Source organism: Schistocerca serialis, chromosome 2, assembly GCF_023864345.2.
Source record: "Schistocerca serialis cubense isolate TAMUIC-IGC-003099 chromosome 2, iqSchSeri2.2, whole genome shotgun sequence".
Classification (NCBI taxonomy): domain Eukaryota; kingdom Metazoa; phylum Arthropoda; class Insecta; order Orthoptera; family Acrididae; genus Schistocerca; species Schistocerca serialis.
The window spans coordinates 84,750,030-84,770,985 of record NC_064639.1 but is presented as its reverse complement, the minus strand read 5'-3'; the positions used below and the strand labels follow the sequence as shown (position 1 = coordinate 84,770,985).

The 20,956-nt window shown below is 38.1% G+C and overlaps 1 protein-coding gene across 1 annotated transcript in view; it reads left to right on the top strand.

The window, feature by feature from the left end:
* Positions 1-16,525, top strand: part of LOC126455743 (Down syndrome cell adhesion molecule-like protein Dscam2) — a 408,979-nt gene extending 392,454 nt beyond the window's left edge. Inside the window, exon 17 of the mRNA XM_050091511.1 lies at positions 16,294-16,525. Within this exon, the coding sequence (XP_049947468.1) occupies positions 16,294-16,407 (114 nt within the window). The 3' untranslated portion in view covers positions 16,408-16,525. The remainder of the gene's footprint in view (positions 1-16,293) is intronic.
* Positions 16,526-20,956: the final 4,431 nt, after the last annotated feature.

Genomic DNA, 20,956 nt, shown 5'->3' with positions numbered 1-20,956 from the left:
CACCTATGGTCATTGCATCTGTAGTGATGAAGAGACTTATATAAATATGCCAAGGGTCTCAGTGAGGCCTTCATAGACTGTAATTACCCACCCAATGGAAACATGTATCCTGTGAACTGTCTCTCCAGTCAGCTACCACATTCCCACCATCTGGCCCCAAAGGAGCACTCCCTTCACGACTCAATGCCGCCCAGGACTGGAGCAGTTGTATCACATTCTCTTCCAGGGTGCCTTGAAATCAGGGTGCCCTGAAATGAGGAATATCCTACCCTCTACATTTCCCGCTTATTCTCTAGTAATATTCCACTGCCAATCAACCTACCCAATATCCTTGTCTGTTCCTACACCATCCCTGCTCCAAACCCCTTGCCTCATGGCTCATATCCTTGCAATAGACCTAGGTACAGGACTTGTCCCATACAGCTAACCACCACCACCACCACCTACTCCAGTCCTGTAACAGGCATCTCCTATCCCATCAGAGGTAGGGCTTCCCTTGATAGCAGGCATATAATCTACAAATTAAGCTGCAACCACTGTGCTGCTTTCTACAGGAACAAGCTGTCTGTGCACATGAACAGCCACCGCCAAATTGTGGCCGAGAGACAACTGGATCACCCAGTTTCTGGACATGCTGCCCAATACGATGTGCTTTACTTCAATGACTGCTTCGCTGCCTGCACCATCTGGATTCTTTCTACCAACACCATATTTCTAACTGCACGTGGGAACTCTCCCTACAGCATGCCCTTCATTCCCACCACTGGGGGGGGGGGGTTTGCTAGTACCTGCCCTCCACCTACCAGCTCCTTACCTGTTCCCAATCCAGCACTACAATGCCTTCTGTTCTGCTAGTGCAGCCACTAATCTTTTCCTCTTCTCTACTTTTTTCCTTCACCCCTCTTCCTTTTCTGCTTCTCTAAAAGCCCCTGTCCTGTACCCTCTCACACACAGCACAACACCAGTTCCCACCCCTATCCTCCTATACTTCCCTCTCCCCATCCCAGGTTACTGCTCACCTCAGACACAGTTGCAGTTGAGGCAAAGTGGGAGGAGACAGTGGTCATGTGTACATGAGTCATACTTTTGTGAGCATGTGTGCCTCTTTTATTTCTGAAGTAGGCCTTTTGGCTGAACACTTAAATGTATAACAGCCTCTCGAGTGCCTATCTGCAACTCAACACCTCCTCAATTTGATGAGTAGAAATCTATCCTTTTCATAATATTACAACGAAAATGTTGACAAAATAATTTAATTGGATAGATAAAAGAAATCTACTCTCCAAGCAGTGATAGGACACACACATCAAAGAAGCTTGTAATTAAACGTTCTGGGTGGCTTTTTCGAAATCTACCCCATTTTGTAGATCTCTCCAGTCCTTCCCCTTCAATCCTTCTGCCTGAAGAAGAAGCCACTAGCTTCAAAAGCCTGCCTAATTACAACCATCTTTTTTGTGTATGTTCTGCCGCTGCTTGGTGAGTAGACTTTCAAAATAATTATTCATTTTCCAACACTCAGAATCTCATTAGTGAAGTTAAAGACTTACATTGTTATCAAAATACCAAGCTGGTGTCATTTGGTATTAAAAACCTTTACACAAACTTATGTGGCAAACAGCTATAGATACAGTAGAAAATAATTTTACATCTTCGCAAGAAAGAAATTTCTGATGAGCAGATTACTGACTTCTTTATTTAATTCAAACTGTATACAAATATATTTTGAGTTCAATGAACAATTGTATCAGCAATCCTATGGTCTTGCAATGGGTAATCCATTAGTGGTTGTTGTTGCATAAATACCCATAAACTCCAGAGAAGAAAAATGTTTCAGTCTAGGTATTCTTTCATATTCAAGATATGTAGATGACATTTTGATTATATACAGAGAGCCTAGTAACAGCATTAATCATCTCTTCAAAATCTTTAATGAACTTCAGGAAAACATTACTTTCACATATGAGTTTGAAAACGAATAACATCAGATAAATTATTTGGTTCTAACATTAATAATAGTTGATAATAAATTTTCATTCAGCATCTTTTGCAAAAAGAAAAAGAAAAAAATCTGCACTGCTCAAATAGTACCGTCCTGTGCAACACACCCTTGTTTTCACAAAAAAGCCTTTTTCCATTCTACCATCCACTCCTTTATCTAATGAAAGACTCAGTGCTGACATTAATATGATTAAAACTATTGCAGTCAATAATGGATACAAACCAACCATAATGGATAATATTTTCAGAAAAAAAAATGGAAACAAACATATGGCATTGTTGGCCGGGAGGCCCCATGTGTGGAAGTTCGGCCACTGAGTGCAAGTGTTAGTCCGGTCGACGCCACATTGGGCGACTTGCGTGCTGGTGATGAGGATGAAATGATGATGAGGATAGCACAACACCCAGTCCACGAGCGGAGAAAATTTCCAACCTGGCCGGGAATCGAACCCAGACCTACTTGCCTAAGAGGCAAGCACGTTACCACCCAGCTAAGCAGGCAGACGTATTTTCAGAAATAAAACCAATAACAGAATCCCCACTCTTGACACTTCTAATAACAAATTTAATGGAAAGAAAAAAATGTTGACACCAGTTTTAGGATTCAGCATCTCCTCCTAAACAAGTACAGTTGAAAACAAGCATTTTCTACTAACAATAGTCCAAAAAATAATCTTATTCATAATCTGAAACCAGTGCATTCCCCCCTTTAAGAACTCAGGTGTCTATAAAATTAGCTGTGATACATATCCAGTCTATTAAACAGGACAGGCAGGATGAGCAAGTGATGTCAGATTTGTTCAAAAGATGTCTGCATTTTTTAGGGAATTTGATTTCACAAATTACTCTTGATGTGCCTAACAAGTATTTAAATGATTGAGTTCTACTGTATCTCATGCTATTGTTATGAATTACAATGGAATGAATGAGTAAAGCAGCAGTGAGAATAGAGATAAATCAATTTTATGATCCTCCTCTCAGTGCCCAGTTTTGAAATGTTGCAGCTGAACTATTGGCATTTTGTGCAGTAGTTTTGAAACAGTTCATGTTAGTCTTCACCAGAAATACAGATCATATGTTGTAATAGCGTCATGTAGGAGCATAATCAGGTAGTATTTTCTTTTTAGTTCTAATAATACATAATGGCAGCCTTGTTGTAGTTTGCAAGGAAATGAAATATGAGGGGACCTTTGATTGGCATGCTCAGCCAGCTGGATTTTGACACCCAAGTACTATACATATCACTGTCTACAAATTCTCTCAAGTAATCACATATTCTTTTTCTTTCATGTTTACATAATATATACTTGAAGTAAGAAAAAGGCAGTAGATTGGAGATAATAAACTGTGTAGAACATATGAAATAATACTGTTTCTGCCAGTGGTACATTTATTTGTATTTGACCACAGTTTGGTGGTAGCCACTTTTGCAGCTGACCAGCTTTTAGCTGTCATGCTCATGTAAGTAAAATGACACACAGTGGTTGCAGCTAAGCTGGTAGACCATGTGGCAGTTTCCACAGGTGGTCCTGCCTGTGATGGGGTAGGAAATGCCTATGACTGGACTGCAGTGGAGTGGTACTGGGAGTGTATATCAGACAGGTCTTGCGCCTAGGTCTATTACAAGGCAGTGAGCCATGCGACAAGGAACTGGGAGCAGGAGTGGCATAAAGACAGCTGAGAATGTTGCATAGATTGGTTGTTTTGGCAGAACACCACTGTGGCATGGCTGAGGAGGATATTTTTTATTTCAGGGCACAAGGGGTAGTTAAACTCTGGTGAAGAACATGACTCAGTTGTTCAGTGGGTATGTGGGGAATGAAAGGTGTCAGGGAATGCAAGGTTGAGGAGAGCTGTTTCGGGACAAGGTGGGGAGTGTAGCTTCAGACTGCAAAAGTCTTAGTAAGACTCTTGACATATTTGGAGAGGGGCTATTCATCACTAGAGATGTGGTGACAGTGAGTGGTTAGGCTTCTGGCATTGTCAGCGTGGAGGTGTTGTTCATGGTTGGTAGGTTTTTATGTGGATGGAGGTAGTTGTGTGCACATCTGAGGAGGACCAGGTGAAAAAAAATGGGGAAGGGCAGCATAATTTGATTCAAATCATGATGGTGTCATCAGTGAATCTGCACCTAATGAGAGGTTAATATTCTGTGCGGCTAGGTAGGATTTCTCTAGATAGTCCACAAATAGGTTTACTTAGGATGGTGTCATGCAAGTGCCCATTGCCGTATCATGGGTTTATTTATAGTTGATCCTTGTATGGTTATCAACAACACTGTTTCAGTGTCAACTTTACCCTTACATGCCTCTGCCTCTTTAAGGGAGCACTGCTGATTCGCGGAATTCCCATTATTCTAGGAGTGCAGCAGTTAAGTGGAGCACAGGGAGGCACTCTAACGTTAGCAAGGAAAGTGATAAGAAGAAACGGAGGAGCTAGAGCCCAGGTATGTGCGTCATAGGGACAGTGGCTACCTCTGTGAGATAAATAGAAAGTGCTTGTTAGTATGAAAGAACTAGGGCAGGTAGGAATGTAAGTGTGATATTATTTGCTTGAATAATAAAAAGGTGGTGCTTCAGTGATTGATGACCTCAGAAGTTAAGTCGCATAGTGCTCAAAGCCATTTTTGGTACTTTAGTATACAGTCATTACCTTAGCCACCCTTTCACATTAATGATAATAAACTAAAGATTTTTGTTCAGGAGGTGGAAAGGAGTGAAAAGGCATATGCCACTAAGTAAACAGTCAGGCCTAATTAGGTACGCACACATTCCTTGGGAGTAAGATCCCCCTTTTAGCTGTCATATTGAACTTTAGTCTGAATGCCTAACATAAAACAAATGGCTTTTCCTTGGAAGAAGGAAAAGGCAGTATTAAAATGATTGGGGGAGGGGTTAGATATTGTTCTGTATGCTTTCTTTGTGTCATTTCTCAGTAAATCTTGTTTGGAGCTGCTGTAGCCATTTTCTATGGCTGTTTGTTTTATTATTTCCATTTCTTTTTGAATTTAACTCCCAAGGGTGATAGTTGGAGTATTACATTAAGAGTTCCAGTGGAAAAAAGATCCTCTTGGAGTGCAGAAAAGGTAAAAATGTTCCTCTTTAAAAGACTCTGACAGAAAAGTGGGAAGACAGCAGCCTCAATCCTCATTCTACCTTCCCCATCAAAAGTTTTGGCATGTAAACATATTCATGCTCTTTTAACACAGAACATTCTAATCCATTTACACAGTCTCTCTTTGTAGTTAAGCTTTCAAATGCAGCATCTTCTCCTTACTGCCACACAGTTTCTGTCCCTCCATCTCCTTTTCCTCCCATTGATTTACAGCATATCTCATTGCCACTGTTTACTCTCTCACATACACTGTCTCCTTTTGTCTCTCTTTCCCACTGCTACTGTTTCCACCATGACTTAGCAGCTCACAGGTCCAATTATCTTTTCCTGTACATCCACATGTTCAAAGTTTTGGTCCAAAATGGGCCCTCCGCTGTACCGACATTTTAAAATTCGCTTGTCTGTGTGGGGTCCAAGCCCCTCTCCCCCCCCCCCCCCCCCCTCCCCCCATGTCTCTGCATTGTCACCACTCATCTCTACATTTCATTTTTACTCCCTCCTCTCCCTTTTGTTCCCACTGCTATTGTCTTCATTCATCCATCTCTCTTTCTCTTTCACAGCCACTGCCGCTCCCCCACCTTCACAGTCTCCTCTCTCTTTTACTGTCTCTGACTCTCTGCTAATATCTTTAAGCACAAACTAGTGCAAATATGTTTGCAAGCAAACATTTTTGGTGAGGAAGATACGAGTATTGAGGCAGCTGATTTTCCCCTTTTCTGTCAGAGTCTTTTAAAGAGGAAAATATTTGCCTGTTTTGTGCTGCAATAGGAGCATGTTTCCTGTGGTTTCCTTCTTTTCCCTGATGCAGCAGAGTATATTTCTTATATAAAATGAATTATATGGGTCAGTAAAGTTTGGACAGTTTATTTATATACTTCGATACATATATATATCATGTGTCTGCAAAGTCTTTCCTCATGGCTGTTCTGCCATGTGTTCTGTGGACGTGCAGTGGGAAGGTAGACGTAGTAGTGTTGTATTTACATTGTAGCTGTTGTGTTATTGTCCAGTTCTTATATAAGCTTAGTGTAATGAGAATGCTTACTATTGCAGGCAGAGCGTTTTTAGTGGAAGATATTTTCCGTGCAGAGGAAAATTTATTTTCCATGCAGAGGAAAGTTTATGGAGGTTTGAGATGTCCACATTGTGATGCTGTACATCTATACATGATTTAATTGGCAAATTCCAGACAACAGTTTTAGTTCATGATGCACCATGAACTGGTAGGCCAACAATTTTAACAGAACGGATGCTTGACAACATTTCAGACATCATGTTGCAGAGTTCAACAAAATCAGTGAGGAGATTATTGCAAGAGGCTAAAGTCTCTTGTTTGACAGCACATAAGGCCATAACCAAAGAACTGGGGATGTACCCATGTAAAATTACAACTGTATTGTAAGGACCATGGAAAATGAATAGTGTATTGTGAATGATTTCCGTGATTTGTTAACTGACATGGAGTTGGTTTTTAGATTGTACCTTTTCCACTGACAAGGCTTGGTTTCATGTATATGGCTACATTAATTCCCAAAATTTACAAATTTGGTCATTAGAAAATCTACATGCCTTAAGAGAAACACAATTGCACACAAAGAAAATTGAAGTGTGGGTTGCCATAATGGGAGCGCAAATTATATGGCCAAGCTCTTTTGATACTACCATAACTTCCGATGTCTATTGTTCCCAGATCATTTATCCATTTATTGCGCTGCTGAATGAAAATGAGATCGTTGTTGTTGTTGTGGTCTTCAGTCCTGAGACTGGTTTGATGCAGCTCTCTACAGTAAAGCTGCATGCCCTCGGGAAAAATTACGGCTGTAGTTTCCCCTTGCTTTCAGCCGTTCGCAGTACCAGCACAGCAAGGCCGTTTTGGTTATTGTTACAAGGCCAGATCAGTCAATCATCCAGACTGTTGCCCTTGCAACTACTGAAAAGGCTGCTGCCCCTCTTCAGGAACCACACGTTTGTCTGGCCTCTCAACAGATACCCCTCCGTTGTGGTTGCACCTACGGTACGGCTATCTGTATCGCTGAGGCACGCAAGCCTCCCCACCATCGGCAAGGTCCATGGTTCATGGGGGGGAAAATGAGATCAGCCATTCATTTTTCCAATTTTTTCAACATTACTGCTCATATGGCACATTAGTTCCTCCAACTTTCAGATGAAATCTTTGGAGACCCACCAGATCTGACTCCACCCAACTATTTCCTTTGTGGTGGAGCTAAAACAAGTGTATTAAAGTAATACAAGGACGACAGTGAACTCAGGACAATGATGATAGATTATCATCTGCATTCAGTTACATGTGAAACATTGGTAAAGGTATTTGCAAATAAATGTAAACATTTTGTTTGCAGATGACACTGTCATTTAATGCCTAATAAAGTCATCAGGGGATCAGAACAAATTGCAAAATGATTCTCCCAACACAAATGCAGCCACTAACAGTGAATCCAGCAACATGAATGTGCTGTCACCTTACAGTGCCCCACTAGGTGAGACATGTGGAGCTTGCCACTGCAGAGAGATTTTTTGCACATACACTTATTAGAAATATTTTATTGGATTTTCAGTCTTTTCAGTTTTACATAATTTTTGGCTGTCTTTTAAGTCATTTTCATGCCTGTAAAGACCTTTTTGGCCAATTTTTTCTCACTGCAGTATCACTATGGGTGTATATGTATAAGTGTGAAGTGCACATTATACAGAGACATATGTCAGAGTTTTTTGGTAAAAAAATGCTGGCTATAAACATAGTTTGATGGTCTCAGGACCCTTGTGCTAATAATATAACTCTTGCCATGTGTTCACTATGTCAATTAAAACTGCATTTATGCCTCAGACTGGATGTTACATGTTTTATTTGCATAAGTATTATCACTTTGGATCCCAGTAATGGATTATGATATTGTAAAAAGTTTCAAAGATTCTGTAGATCATTAACTTAAGAAGATATGGTAAAAAGTTTGACAATTTGCCATGGATGGAAATTACAGATGTTTCCATCCTTGCAATTGGCATGTTTCATATCCAAAAATCATGGTCTTTGCTGGGCTGAAGGATGTGTGCAATATTTAAATTTTTAACCTGTTCTGTAGGATAGCTACTGTCATTCTTCTGACAGGTATACAATTGGTCTCTAGATCAAGGTCTATCCAAAACACTTGACGCCTTATCTATGCAATCAATAGAAAACAAGGTATGACTCTGTGAAAAATCACGTTTTCATGTGCAGCTTATTGGAACATAGTGATATGTGCACTGTCATGCATAGACCAATACAGGAGTGCTCTCATTTTGTGGACTGTGAGATGACAAAAAGTATTGTAGGTAGTAGTTATTGTTGTGATAAGTTTCCAATAACTTGGATATTGGTATTTGTTATTCTAAGACCAGGTGCAAGAAATTTATGCTGTCATCTACTTGGTTCTCTACTGTGAACGTTGTATTTTCAAGGGAGCTGTGGAGCAGTTAGTTTAACTCACTGATACGGTCTTTTCTATTACTGATTAAAATGATATCATTTATACATCTATAATAGAAAATAATGTTTTTGATGTTATGGTGCTCAGAATCCAGAATCTTTTCTTCTAAATTGTTTATAAAAATTTTAACTAGCAACCTGTATGGTTTTGATCCATTTGACAGACTATTTGTTTGCTTGCATAAATTATTGTAGAATTTAACAATAGTTGTGTGAAAGTGTGAATTCTAAAAGGTCCATTAGTTCTGTAATATGTGTAACAGCTGCCTACAATATTAGATACATTCATGTACATTTACGGAATAAGGTCCCCACTGCCAAACTACAGTAAAGAACTTTAGGGTACCTCAGGAACAGCATGATCTCTTCTGTTGAGGCCAGGAGACCACATCCACAAGCACCTGTCCCTCCCAGGCTATATGGACTGCTTAAAATTCAGAAGAACAGCATACCAATGTAATCAGTTGTAAGTAATACCGGGGTGCCAACATACAAGTTGGCAAAACATCTGGCAATTTGTTTGAGATTTTTAGTAAGAGAATATGAGCACTATGTCTGCAACCTGGAAGACTTCTTTCATGGACTGAATTACTTGCAACTCACACCATCTTATATGCTCGTGGCTTTTGATGTGGTCAAGTGCCATTGTTCAATGGTGAGAAGCTGGAAGGATAATAAAGTCACTTGTCACTTATTGTAGCTAATGTTTTTATGAAAGATATTGGAGAAAGAGCACTCTAGTTGGTGGATTAAAACCTGGCCCCAGGGCACCACATCACTGGGTGCACTTTTTGTAACATCTAATTTCTCTTTTTTAAAACATTAAATTTATATAAAGAAGGCAGACTATTGGTAATGGATATGTTGGTGCAGAAAAAAAGAGGATTGGCAATTTGGGCTGGACTGCATTTCATAAACCAACATACACAGAGTTACTGTGGCAGGCCACCAGCTGTCACCACCCGTTGTAACAAAGAGGCATACTTCATCCAATAAACTGTGCTACCTCAGTACTGTATTCCTGCAAAATGGACATTCCGAATAGAAGATTTGCTGCACCCTCCACAGATACATGTTAGACAACCTAAAGAGTTAGAAGAAAGTGAAGACACAGAGGAGTGGTCATTTTGTCATACTTCAGTGCTAGTCCTTTGAGAAAGGAAAATTAACCAAAAAAAAAAATTAAATGAGTCTTCCCTCCACCAACAGAACTCACAAGTTCATCTAGGTCCAGTGAAGGACAGTCTCAATTTGAGAAGGTCCAGTGTTTATAAAGAAGTGGTGGAAATTCATACCACTCAAATCTTGTGAAATGCACACCACAGCATGGGACCCATTGCTGTCAGTATTAAAGTGACATTGATCACTATGGGAAAGCATTGGACACTAAGGGAAAGCATTGGTCATATAAGGGATTACACTTACATTGTCAGAAGACAATGGTGATGATGGTCACGTGTCAGCATGGACACATATTCCATCATGCGGCTTATGACAGAGAGCACCGAGGCAGCTGTCAGCAGCACACAGCAGGAACAACAGCCTCTGCTCATGTACCGAAGTCTCCGTTTTGTCATCTGATAGGTGGCTTAGCCATCCTTCCCACTACCAATCAGGATACCTTCACTGTTGGCCACCAAATTTGACACCTTTGTGTTTCCTACATAGCCTGTCATAAATAGGCTTCAGTCACAGTTCAGCCATGGGTATGTGTGTTGTCCTTAGAGTAAGTTAGATTAAATAATGTGTAGGCTTAGGGACCCATGACCTCAGCAGTTTGGTCTCATAAGACCTTACCACAAATTTCCAATTTTCACAGTTCAGCAGAGTGTTTGCCGCACCTGAAAATGTCAGTCAGGTGTCCCAAAACAATATTGTGGGTATTTCACTACAACATCTGACATCACCCCTGTGAACCATTTATACAACTAGTCCACCAGGAGAGCCTCAAACAATACATTTATATTGATATTTCTTTCCATTTTTGAAACCGCTTACATACTTTGTGACTTGTACTAAAACAATTTTTTTGTGTGCCATTTCTGTGATATTATCTATGCTACTAAACTGGGTGATTCAAGAGGAACTTCACGTAATTTATGAGATGATTTTACATGTGACAAATTGAAAACTCTTGTGAACATGTGTCCAATTCTCCATCATTACAGAACTGTAGTGTGTTGAACACATCCATGATTGATTACAAAGACAAGTCTGAATATTATTACCGAAATGCTGTGTAGGTGTTGTGGTGGACAGAATAATGGTGGGACAGATGACTGATCCATCCTACAAGAGGTGTTCAAAAAGTTCCCCACCCATCTCAGTGCACTTTCAAATGCGTTGGAGGGTATGTTGTGTTAGACATTGAACACCATCTTGGCAGACTTTAATGTGGGCAACAGCATTGATGATGTGAGCAACAAGTTCTTCACATGTATTCATCTGTGTAGTGTACACATCCACATAAACAGAAGTCTAATGGGATTAGATTAGGTGCTCTTGCAGGCCATTTAATGTGTCCATCATGGCCAATCCAACATGTAGGAAATGTGTTATTCAGATACTGAGATATTTGTCTAGTACAGTGAATCACTGATCCATCACATATCAGCTTCATTTTCTGTCGTCCCCTAATTTCACATCCTCCAAAATGGCAGGTAGGTCTCCTGTCAGGAAATGTGTGTATGCTGCAGCTCTTACGCTATTTGGCAGGAACACAGACCACATCAGACGTTCACTGAGAACCTAACTTAGAATCTTGTTCCCTAGTGTCATGTGGATTCTCCATCGGCCATCTATGAGAACTGCAGGTGTTCATGATAGCATTATGAGTAAACATAGCCTCATCTATAAATAAAGTGTATTGCACGACATCTCTATGTACAGCCAACCATTCACAAAATTGTTGTCTGCATACTGACTCACCTAGATGCAGGTGTACAGACTGCAAATGGAATACCTGGATGCAGGTGTACAGACTGCTAATGGAATGGATGGAAGCCTTCAGAATATAATATATGCCACACATGCAGTTGTGGAATATCGAGATGACGGCTAATACTTAAATTAATGTCTTCCTTTTCCTCAAATAACTGGATGGCCTCATGTTCTGATGTTACATGTATGCTGGGCAGTGTTCAGGATTCAAATAACATATGAAAAACTCTGAGAAATACAATGGGACAGGGGGTTTGTCAATCAGGAAAAACATCTCTGGTACCCTGTCAGAGCTGCACAGGCACTATTATTACAGTATCCATACACAAACCACATGTCTGCATATATTGCGTGGGTGAATGTGTGCGGCATGTTGGTATTCACATGCACTGGAACTTGCAATACCCGAGCACAACATGCACATGGCTTCAGGACTTTTCACCAAGTCAACACAATTCAGCACTGGGTACACAACAGCTGTTGCCTTTGTGTGACATCACAGTGGTACCATCTGTTGGAGAATCCCCACACCTCTTTTAGGATGGATTGATCATCTGTCCCACTATCATTTGGTCAACCATAGTGCCTACACATGATTTCAGTAAACAATGTTCACATTTGTCATTATATTCATTCATGGATGTGTGTAGTCTTCAACCTGCTCCAGTTCTGTAACAATCGAAAATCAGACACATGTTTGTGTGACTTTTTTGGTTTATTTTCACATGTAGAGTCAACTCACAAATTATGTGACATTCGTTCTGAATCTCTCTGTATAAAGACAAGTGGTCATTTAAAATTGTTATCTAAAATCTCAAAACTTACTCGACAGCTGTATTTCAGATTTTTACGCGATACTCTAATGAACATTCAAGTAGTCATCAAATATACTCAATATGTAACTTTATATATAATATATAAAGGAAAGTTTTGTTACCAAAAATCTCAAAAAGTTTTTGACTGATTTATTTCAAATTTTTACACTTTACTTAATGAACATTTGGACAGACATACAGTACATTTATTTAAAATATATAAAGGAGAAACATTGTTACTAAAAATCTCAATAAGTTGTTGACCAATTTGCTTCAAATTTTTGCATGATACTCTAATGAACAGTAGGAAATATATGGGAAATATATTTTTCGTACATAAACATCTATACGTAACATGTAAAGGGTAAACATTCTTATCAAAAATCTTGAATAGTTACATAACTCTTACATAAAGCTTTTACATGATACCCTAATGAACATTTGGACAGACATAGGCTATATGTTTTTCCAGTGTATATAACACAGACTGGCATGCTAAGAACTGGCTCCGAGTACAGTCTGTTCACCAAGTACACAAAACTAGTTGTACGCTATGAGCAGATACAAAAAGTAAATAAATGTATAATAATTGTATACTAAAGAAATATGCTAATGCAAAGTGGATTGACCTCGTCTTTTACATTAAATGACATTAGGTGCTGAAAATAACCTTCTTGTGCTTTGCTGCACTTTTGTGCAAACCCTAACATGTTAATGTACACTTGGCACAACTGTGGCACATGAGTTCTCAAAATTTCATTGTAAATATTATCCTTCAAGTTTTCTAATGTTACTGGGTTACTTGCGTACAATTTTCCCTTTAGACTGCTCCACAGATGACAGGCAGAAATGGCTTTGTCTGATGAATGCAGCAGCCACAATCCTTTGTTGACAGTTCTTTCTTCTATGAATCTTTCATGAATTCATGCAATCAACTCATGTTAAGTGTGGCAGGTCTCCCCAACCTGCTGAAAGACAGCATACCTACACTCACAGGAAGTCAACCACGTGTAGAATTCCTCAAAGATTCTCATACACACAGCGGGTTTCATTATTGTTTCAAAAAATATGAGACCCACAATCTGACTTGCTGTCACGGCACGCCACAAACTGTTTTTTTCTCTGTGACGAGGTTCCTCATTATTCATATGGGAATTTTTTGTTGACCAGTATCTGGTGTTCTAGGAGCTCACGTGTCCTGTCAGACTGAACTATGCTTCCTCACTCATGAAAGACAGCGGCAGATCCAACATTCCACTCTCAATTGTTTGTCATAGCCATATATAGTAATACACACATTTTGCTTACCTTCCTCATTGAGTTCTTGGACATATGTAATTTTCTAGGGCTTCATCCCTATATGGTGTAAAACACCTTGACAAGACCTACGGGAAACATTAACTTGTTGCACCATTGTACAAGCTGTTCGTGCTTGAATATCTGCAATCATTGCAGGTGTACAAATACACAGAGCTTGCATTTGCAAGTGACCCTGTATTATGTCACTTCATCACTAAATCCTGTGTACTGCCCTCTCTTGGTATGGAAGCACCAGAAACTGGTAGACACATGCACATTCACTATTCTGATTCTTTCTTGAAGAGGATACATCTCCCTGGGATATCTGCTTAACCAAGTCGCAATGGTTTCTGTACTGACACTACAGAACAGATACAATATCTTCAAAATAATAGATAAGAGTTGCTAGGTGACAATGAGCAATCTGCTACTCTGAGCCAGTTTTTCATGTGCCACCCTTTGTGTGTGTGATTTTTTTAATATATATATATATATATATATATATATATATATATATATATATATATATATATATAAAAAAACAAAGATGAGGTGACTTACCGAACAAAAGCGCTGGCAGGTCGATAGATAATTTTTCCCATATATAATTTTTCCCACGTGGAAGTTTCCTTCCATTATATATATATATATATATATATATATATATATATATATATATATATATATATATATACACACATACAGGTGTAGGATATATATATATATACACACTTACATAGAAAAATCTCAAAAAGTCGTTGATTGATTTACTTTAAATTTTTATGCAGTAGTTTATTGGACACTTTTACACAATACTCAAATAAACATTCAGGTGAACACAGGATACATAGTGGTGGTTTCCTTGTGGTTTCCTTTCTTTTCTCTTCATTTCCCCCCCCCCCCCCCCCCCCCCCTTTTTTTTTTTTTTTTTTTTACAACAATGTACAGGTTTCTGTTGAAACCAACAACAGGAAAGAAAATGACATGGTGTATTGTGAAAACTTGTGGTTTCTATTTCCTTCTCGCTGTCTGTTTCACTTATGATGGGAGGCCATGTAAACCATTACACAAATTTGTTACTCACATAAATTCTATTTTCTTAAATATATTTTCAAACAAAACTAATATGCAGAACAATGAGCTGTTTCATTTTCTTCCTCACTGTCAGTTGTACAGAAAATATGAAAGTTGATTTAATGGCTTGTCAACCTATAACTAGAATACTATGGAATCTGAATCAGTTGACACTTAGTAATCCTACATATTAACAGATGAAAACAATGCAAAACACTGTGATTTAAGATACTTTCTGCATAGATCCAGCAGTTGGAGGGTCTCTCATACCACTTATACCAATGGTTCCAACTGATATACAAACTCATTTGAAGCAGTTTCAATTCTCAATCAAGGTTTTTTTTTTTTTACAACAATAAAAAATGAGACTCAGGGTCAGAGAAAGGGTAAGACAGGGCAGGGGAGGGGAGAATGAATAGAGAGGGGGAAGTGGAGATCGACAGAGAGAGGGGTGAGGATGTGATGAGAGAGGGGGGGGGTTGAGGATGTGATGAGAGAGGGGGGGGGGGTGAGGATGTGGTAAGAGATGGGGGTGAGGATGTGATGAAGAGAGGGAGGGGAGAGAAGGAGATAGACAAAGAGGGGTGAGGGGGAGAGATTAGGATGTAGATCCAAGTCCCGTACTTATTTAAAAATTGCAAAGTGTTTCCATGCTTACTAGTTATTTTATATGTTATATCTAGACACCACCTTTTCTTACTTCAGTGTCTGTATCACATACATTTTGTAACCATAGTGGAAAAAGGAATCTATGACCTCTGAAAGTTTTTACATTTATTTATTTGTTCATGTTTACAACAAAAGAGCTTCATGAAACTTTGTGCCATGGAATAAAATTCATTTTTTGTTTCCTTTTGATACTAGATAGTGCCATAGGATACCCCAAAATTGTACAAACACCAGGTGTGTCTTATTACTTCACATAAATTCATCTAAAGAGGGGGCTATAAACCACTGAATGTGCAGTTCGTTTTACAACCCAGCAAATGGTCTGTCAATGCCCCCAGTAGCCAGTGCCATTGCCCATTCCAGTCCACTTGTCCCCTTCTTGTAATGTTGTTTTGCATACTTAAATATGAGACAGATTGTCTACCTTGTTCCTGTTGGATTGAAGATGTGCTATGGATAAATCAGCACCCCAGTGGGGCCACACTGTTGGTGTAATACATAAAGTTTCATAATAAAATAAATGCAGATCACAGTCTATATTCACCTAACTTAATTTTCCAATAACTCACATGTTTAAGGAATACTGCACTTTTTTAAGGCTGTTAATGCAGTGACAGTCAGTGCTTCATTGAAGCCAAGCAGCACTGGTGAGCAACTAGGATCTTCTAACATATTAAAACGGTAGAAAAGGAAAGTTCCATACTAACAGTAACAGACTGAATTTCACCATCTTTTCCCACCAAAGCACTTTATGCCAAGTGCATATTGGTACTGTCTCATAAAATAAATATTTCAGTTAATTTTGAGTTATATACATGCAAATAATTAAATAGTTAAGCTTACTCAGTACTAGTAAAATGTGTCCTGATTTTAAACTCTTATTTAAACATGTTACAGTTTGGAAGCTGTCCTGAATCACCATATCCAAAGATACACAAGAAACCTCATTATGAGAATGAAACATGTGATTGGATTCCATTACACAACCTGTATCAGGCTCACAGGTATTGACTTCCAGAAGCTTATGTGTACAAAGCTGAATCCACAGTTACTTGGAAAATTATTTGCAGGATTGTAACCAGTTGAAGAACAATGTTAAAAGAACATTTTTAATGAACTTTACAACTTAAGTGCCTTTGAACCAGTGATTGTTCACAAGTTAAAAAAAAATATTTTTGATGTTTCTCCCTGTCCTCAGGTAACTGATTAAAATATTTTTTGAAACTAATACTGTATTATGAATATTTACGTCTGACAATAATATTTGTGTCCGTCTTCAACATAAAACAATGAACATGACTCATAGGATATTGTGTAGTGCCCTCTGTAGTTACTTACATCCTATTGGTGTCAGTATATGTGTTAAAGCAGCTCAGGTTGTATACATATTTTAAAAATGTATCAGGTTCAAACCAAAAGAGTGGCGAGAAAAATTAATCTGCAGTGTAATTGTTTAGTTTTTTCGCTTCTTAGGTAAAAACAACAAAGTTGAGCATTATGTCAGACAAAATAAAATTATTTTAAGTGACAGTGGGGTGTGACATATATTCCCATTCCCTACAATGTTGCCACCTCCTCTATCCATATTCTGTGTGGCCCTCCATCAACTTCCCCTGACTTGCCCCCATCATCCTAGGTCACTGTTTGTGTAATTTATACAGCAGCATCAGAAGTATGAAAACTTCAGTATGTCAGTCCTCTGTTATTTAAGACATTATTAATAAATATTTATTTGGATTCTTGTATTTATCAAGTTAGTCATGCTGTCTCAATGAAGTTCCTTCTGTTCTATATATTGAGCCCGCTTTCCAAGAGGATGAATATTGTTTTTAACATAAATCTGTAGCAACCCCAAAGCTTTTTCTTTTTTTTTTCTCCACATTAGCAGTTTTGTCCCATATATGTAGTTGGATATTAATGTTTAGTTATGCTGTATGTTGTAACTACTCGTGTTTAGCTTTTTTATTTACTTATTTATTATGTAAACAAAGGACACTCAGCCGAAACTGCAATTACTCAAATCAACATCTGGTTTCATTCTGTCGTCTTTGATCAAAGCATGTACATCACATTTTCTTATATTTATTTTTGTCTGCATACACTCGGGCTTGCCTGCTGTAATAGATTGTACAGTTTTTTTCCAAGTGTGTTTTTCCTGGTTTTCAATTCACTAGGCAAAAAAAAAAAAAAAAAAAAAAAAAAAAAAAAAAAAAAAAAAAAAAAAAAAAACCGATATGAGGGTGTTATCTAGCCCTCCCTTTCTTGTTGTTGTTAATGTCCACAAAGGTGAAGTCTTTTCAGAAGATTCGAGAGGAGTAAGATTTACAATAAACTTTTTACTTACTTTTTCTTGCACAGTTGGCTCCAGTTCTTCATGTCTAGGAGTCTGATTCTTAAAGTTCAAATTCTCACATTTTAGGTTCTTGTGGTTCAATTGATCTAAATAATATTGAAGATTGTCTTTGCAGACTTTTTGTTTTCACTATAATTTATTCTGTCACAGTTTACTATATCACATTGTTAATGTACAAATTCAAGACAAAGCCAAAATTACATTGTTTGTTCAAAATACAAAAATATATCCGATCACATCAGAGGCATGCTTACTACTACTTCATTCTGTGGTAAAAATATTGTGAAGGGATTACAGTTCATCTTGATAAATGAATTCCTATTATTTTATAAATGAATCAAGAAATAAACATAATAAACAGTACTGGATTGCATAATCAATAATAGAAATCTTAAGTGTGCCAAATATTTTGTAATTTCAAATGTTTCTAAGAAAACCAATTTTAACTGTACATTCACAGACACTAAGTATTGATTGTAATGAGGAAAATAAAGTAATTCCTTTTCATAAATTTTAACTTGTGAGATAACATATTGTGTATAAAATTACATGAATTTTTTCAGAAAAACAGCTGAGATAATACTGACCTGTCCAAAATTTGAAAAATATTTCTGATATCAAGTACTACTGTTGAGGAAAAGTAATGCTAGAGGACAATGTCCCTTTACAAGGGTCTTTTGGAAAGTAAAGAACAAGTTTTTCTACAAAATTTTTTATTTTGTGTAATTAAACGAAACTGTATTTTACATACAATTTGATACCCAAGCTACTTTCCTGCACTGTCACTGTTCTGATTTAAGTACTTTTACAATTTTAACAGCATTTCTAGTTTGTCTGCATACTCAGTAGCTGAGAAGTTGTTGAATCACTGATTAACAGCTTCTATAAGTTCATCACCACTTCTGTAGTGTTACCCACTCAAAACATCTTTCAGTTTGGGGGATGGATGATAATCACTTGGGGCTGAGTACAGTCTGTATGGCTGATTTGAAACATTTCCCACTGAAACCATTGAAATAAGTTCTTTGTCACTCCTGCTGCATGCAGACTACATTATCATGAAGCAGGATGACTCCACTGGTTAGCATTCTGCATTGCTTGTTTTTAATTGCACAGCAAAGTCATTGAAGCATCTTAAAAGTAGGCCACTGCAGTCCACTAATTGTGAAACACCCATCTTCTTGGATTTTTGTTTCAGTCCTAAAGGCCAGCCCAAGCAATCTTCGTCATGAACATTCTTCTGTCCACCATTAAACACGATACACTGCTTCCGAACTGACACTTCATTCATCAGCTTACTGTAAACATTAGTCATCTGTGTACAAATTTCAAGAGTTGGACTTACTGTGCATATAAAAAGCAGATGACACTGTACATCTCACACTTGGAGGATCGTCAGTTTTATCACACTTTTTAACGTTGCTCAGCTGATCAGTAATCAACCATATTGCATTGTAGCTGCTGCCCAAATGAAGCGGATGAATACCCAGTGGTCAGTCAGTATGGTGGTGAAGCAATGCATTCACATGGAAAAAAAAAATGAATTGAGTTATGACTCGTTATCTGTATGACTTCTATGAGGGTACTGTAATTCACAAAATATCTGACATATCAAGAGCAACAATCAGTCAACAAACAAAACCATTTTGATGTTTGTGATTTCACATTCTGAAGGAGATGTATACAGTGTTTTCATCAGTCAAGTCTGTTTAAAATCTTCCAGAAACATTTTATTTCAGATATGACTCAGTTTTTGTACCTTACTCAGTGTTGGTCATTTTATAACTTTTTTTGTGTAGTTTTACAGATAATATAGCCTCACCAACTTTTTTGGGTCCTGTTTGATATCACTTATAGTATTTGATTGATGAAATCACTTACTCTTACCGGGCAGGTCATCACTTATAGTATTTGATTGATGAAATCACTTACTCTTACCGGGCAGGTCATAATTGTGCCCACAGGGAAGTGCTATTTCTGAAGGCTATTCCTGGAGCTTCCAACTCCAGAACAAAGAAAGATGAGTGACCTCCACACAAGCCAATTCTCTTCAGGCCCAAATGTGAATGTTTCCAATGTTGGAAGCCAGGTAGAGGATTCTCAAGTTGAGAGATCCACAGTTGTTTTCTTGCTGTAGCTTGAAGGAGTCTTAAGGAAATTCCTTCTGGATCTCAACCCTGGGGTTACTGGAACATGCACAGGTAGCGGACGGTTTTCGTCATGAACCTGATTTATCCTTTAACATTGGTTGCTGCTTAATGTAAACAAAGGAAACCAGTGTATTCTCTTACCAAATCTGTGATATGTCTCGGATAAAGGTGCTAAATGGCTACTTGTGGGCACTGAATCTAATACAGATAACAAGTTTCAATTCCTGAATGAAACATTAGTACACGTTTAATAGAATATAACTTGCACATACTTTTTGTTAATAATATATATTACTTCATAGCAAATTCCAAAATCACATTGCAGTCGCTTGACAAGAAGGTGAAATTAAATTATCTCATATAAGAATGTAATAAACTATGACACTACTAAGGTAAAGAAAGGAGTCCTGTGGTGATTATCGTTTCACTGCAATTTTAACATCTTGATCTCAACTTACTCAGTTGAAAGTACATCAAATGAAAGTGTATAGGACTCTCACGCACATGATATATTAGTAGAAACCGGGCCTGTTTAAAGGCCTTAAATGACAAGTAGTGCGAAAAATTAGAAACAAGTCATCTGGTACATAGGTAGAGGGTAGCATAAATGTGAATGAAGAATTATTATGGGTGGGTGCATACCTCACTTGAATACAATAGAACCTCACTTTTACGTTCCCGCATTTAACATTTTCCTGCTTTTTACATTCATTTTTTTCAGGCCCAACAGAAGCCCTATTCTCTCAATACAATGCTTACGTATCCTTAACGATTCGATATTACAATATCTCCCCCATTTTAAGTTTTCTTTGATGTTATCATGACCTTTAACATGGACTTTCATACAGATTTCTGCAAAAAGTGCATCTTACACCTGCTGAAAGTTAGCCTTTGAACAAAGCAGAAAATGCAGACAGTATGCAGAGTTACTGATCATGTAATGTAGCTGCAGCGTGTAAGCAATATTTTTGTTTTTGGCATGTCTGGTCATGGCTGCCTGTGTTATAGGTTCACAGTGTTTGGAAGGATGGGAAAGTATACTGCCTTAATGATAATC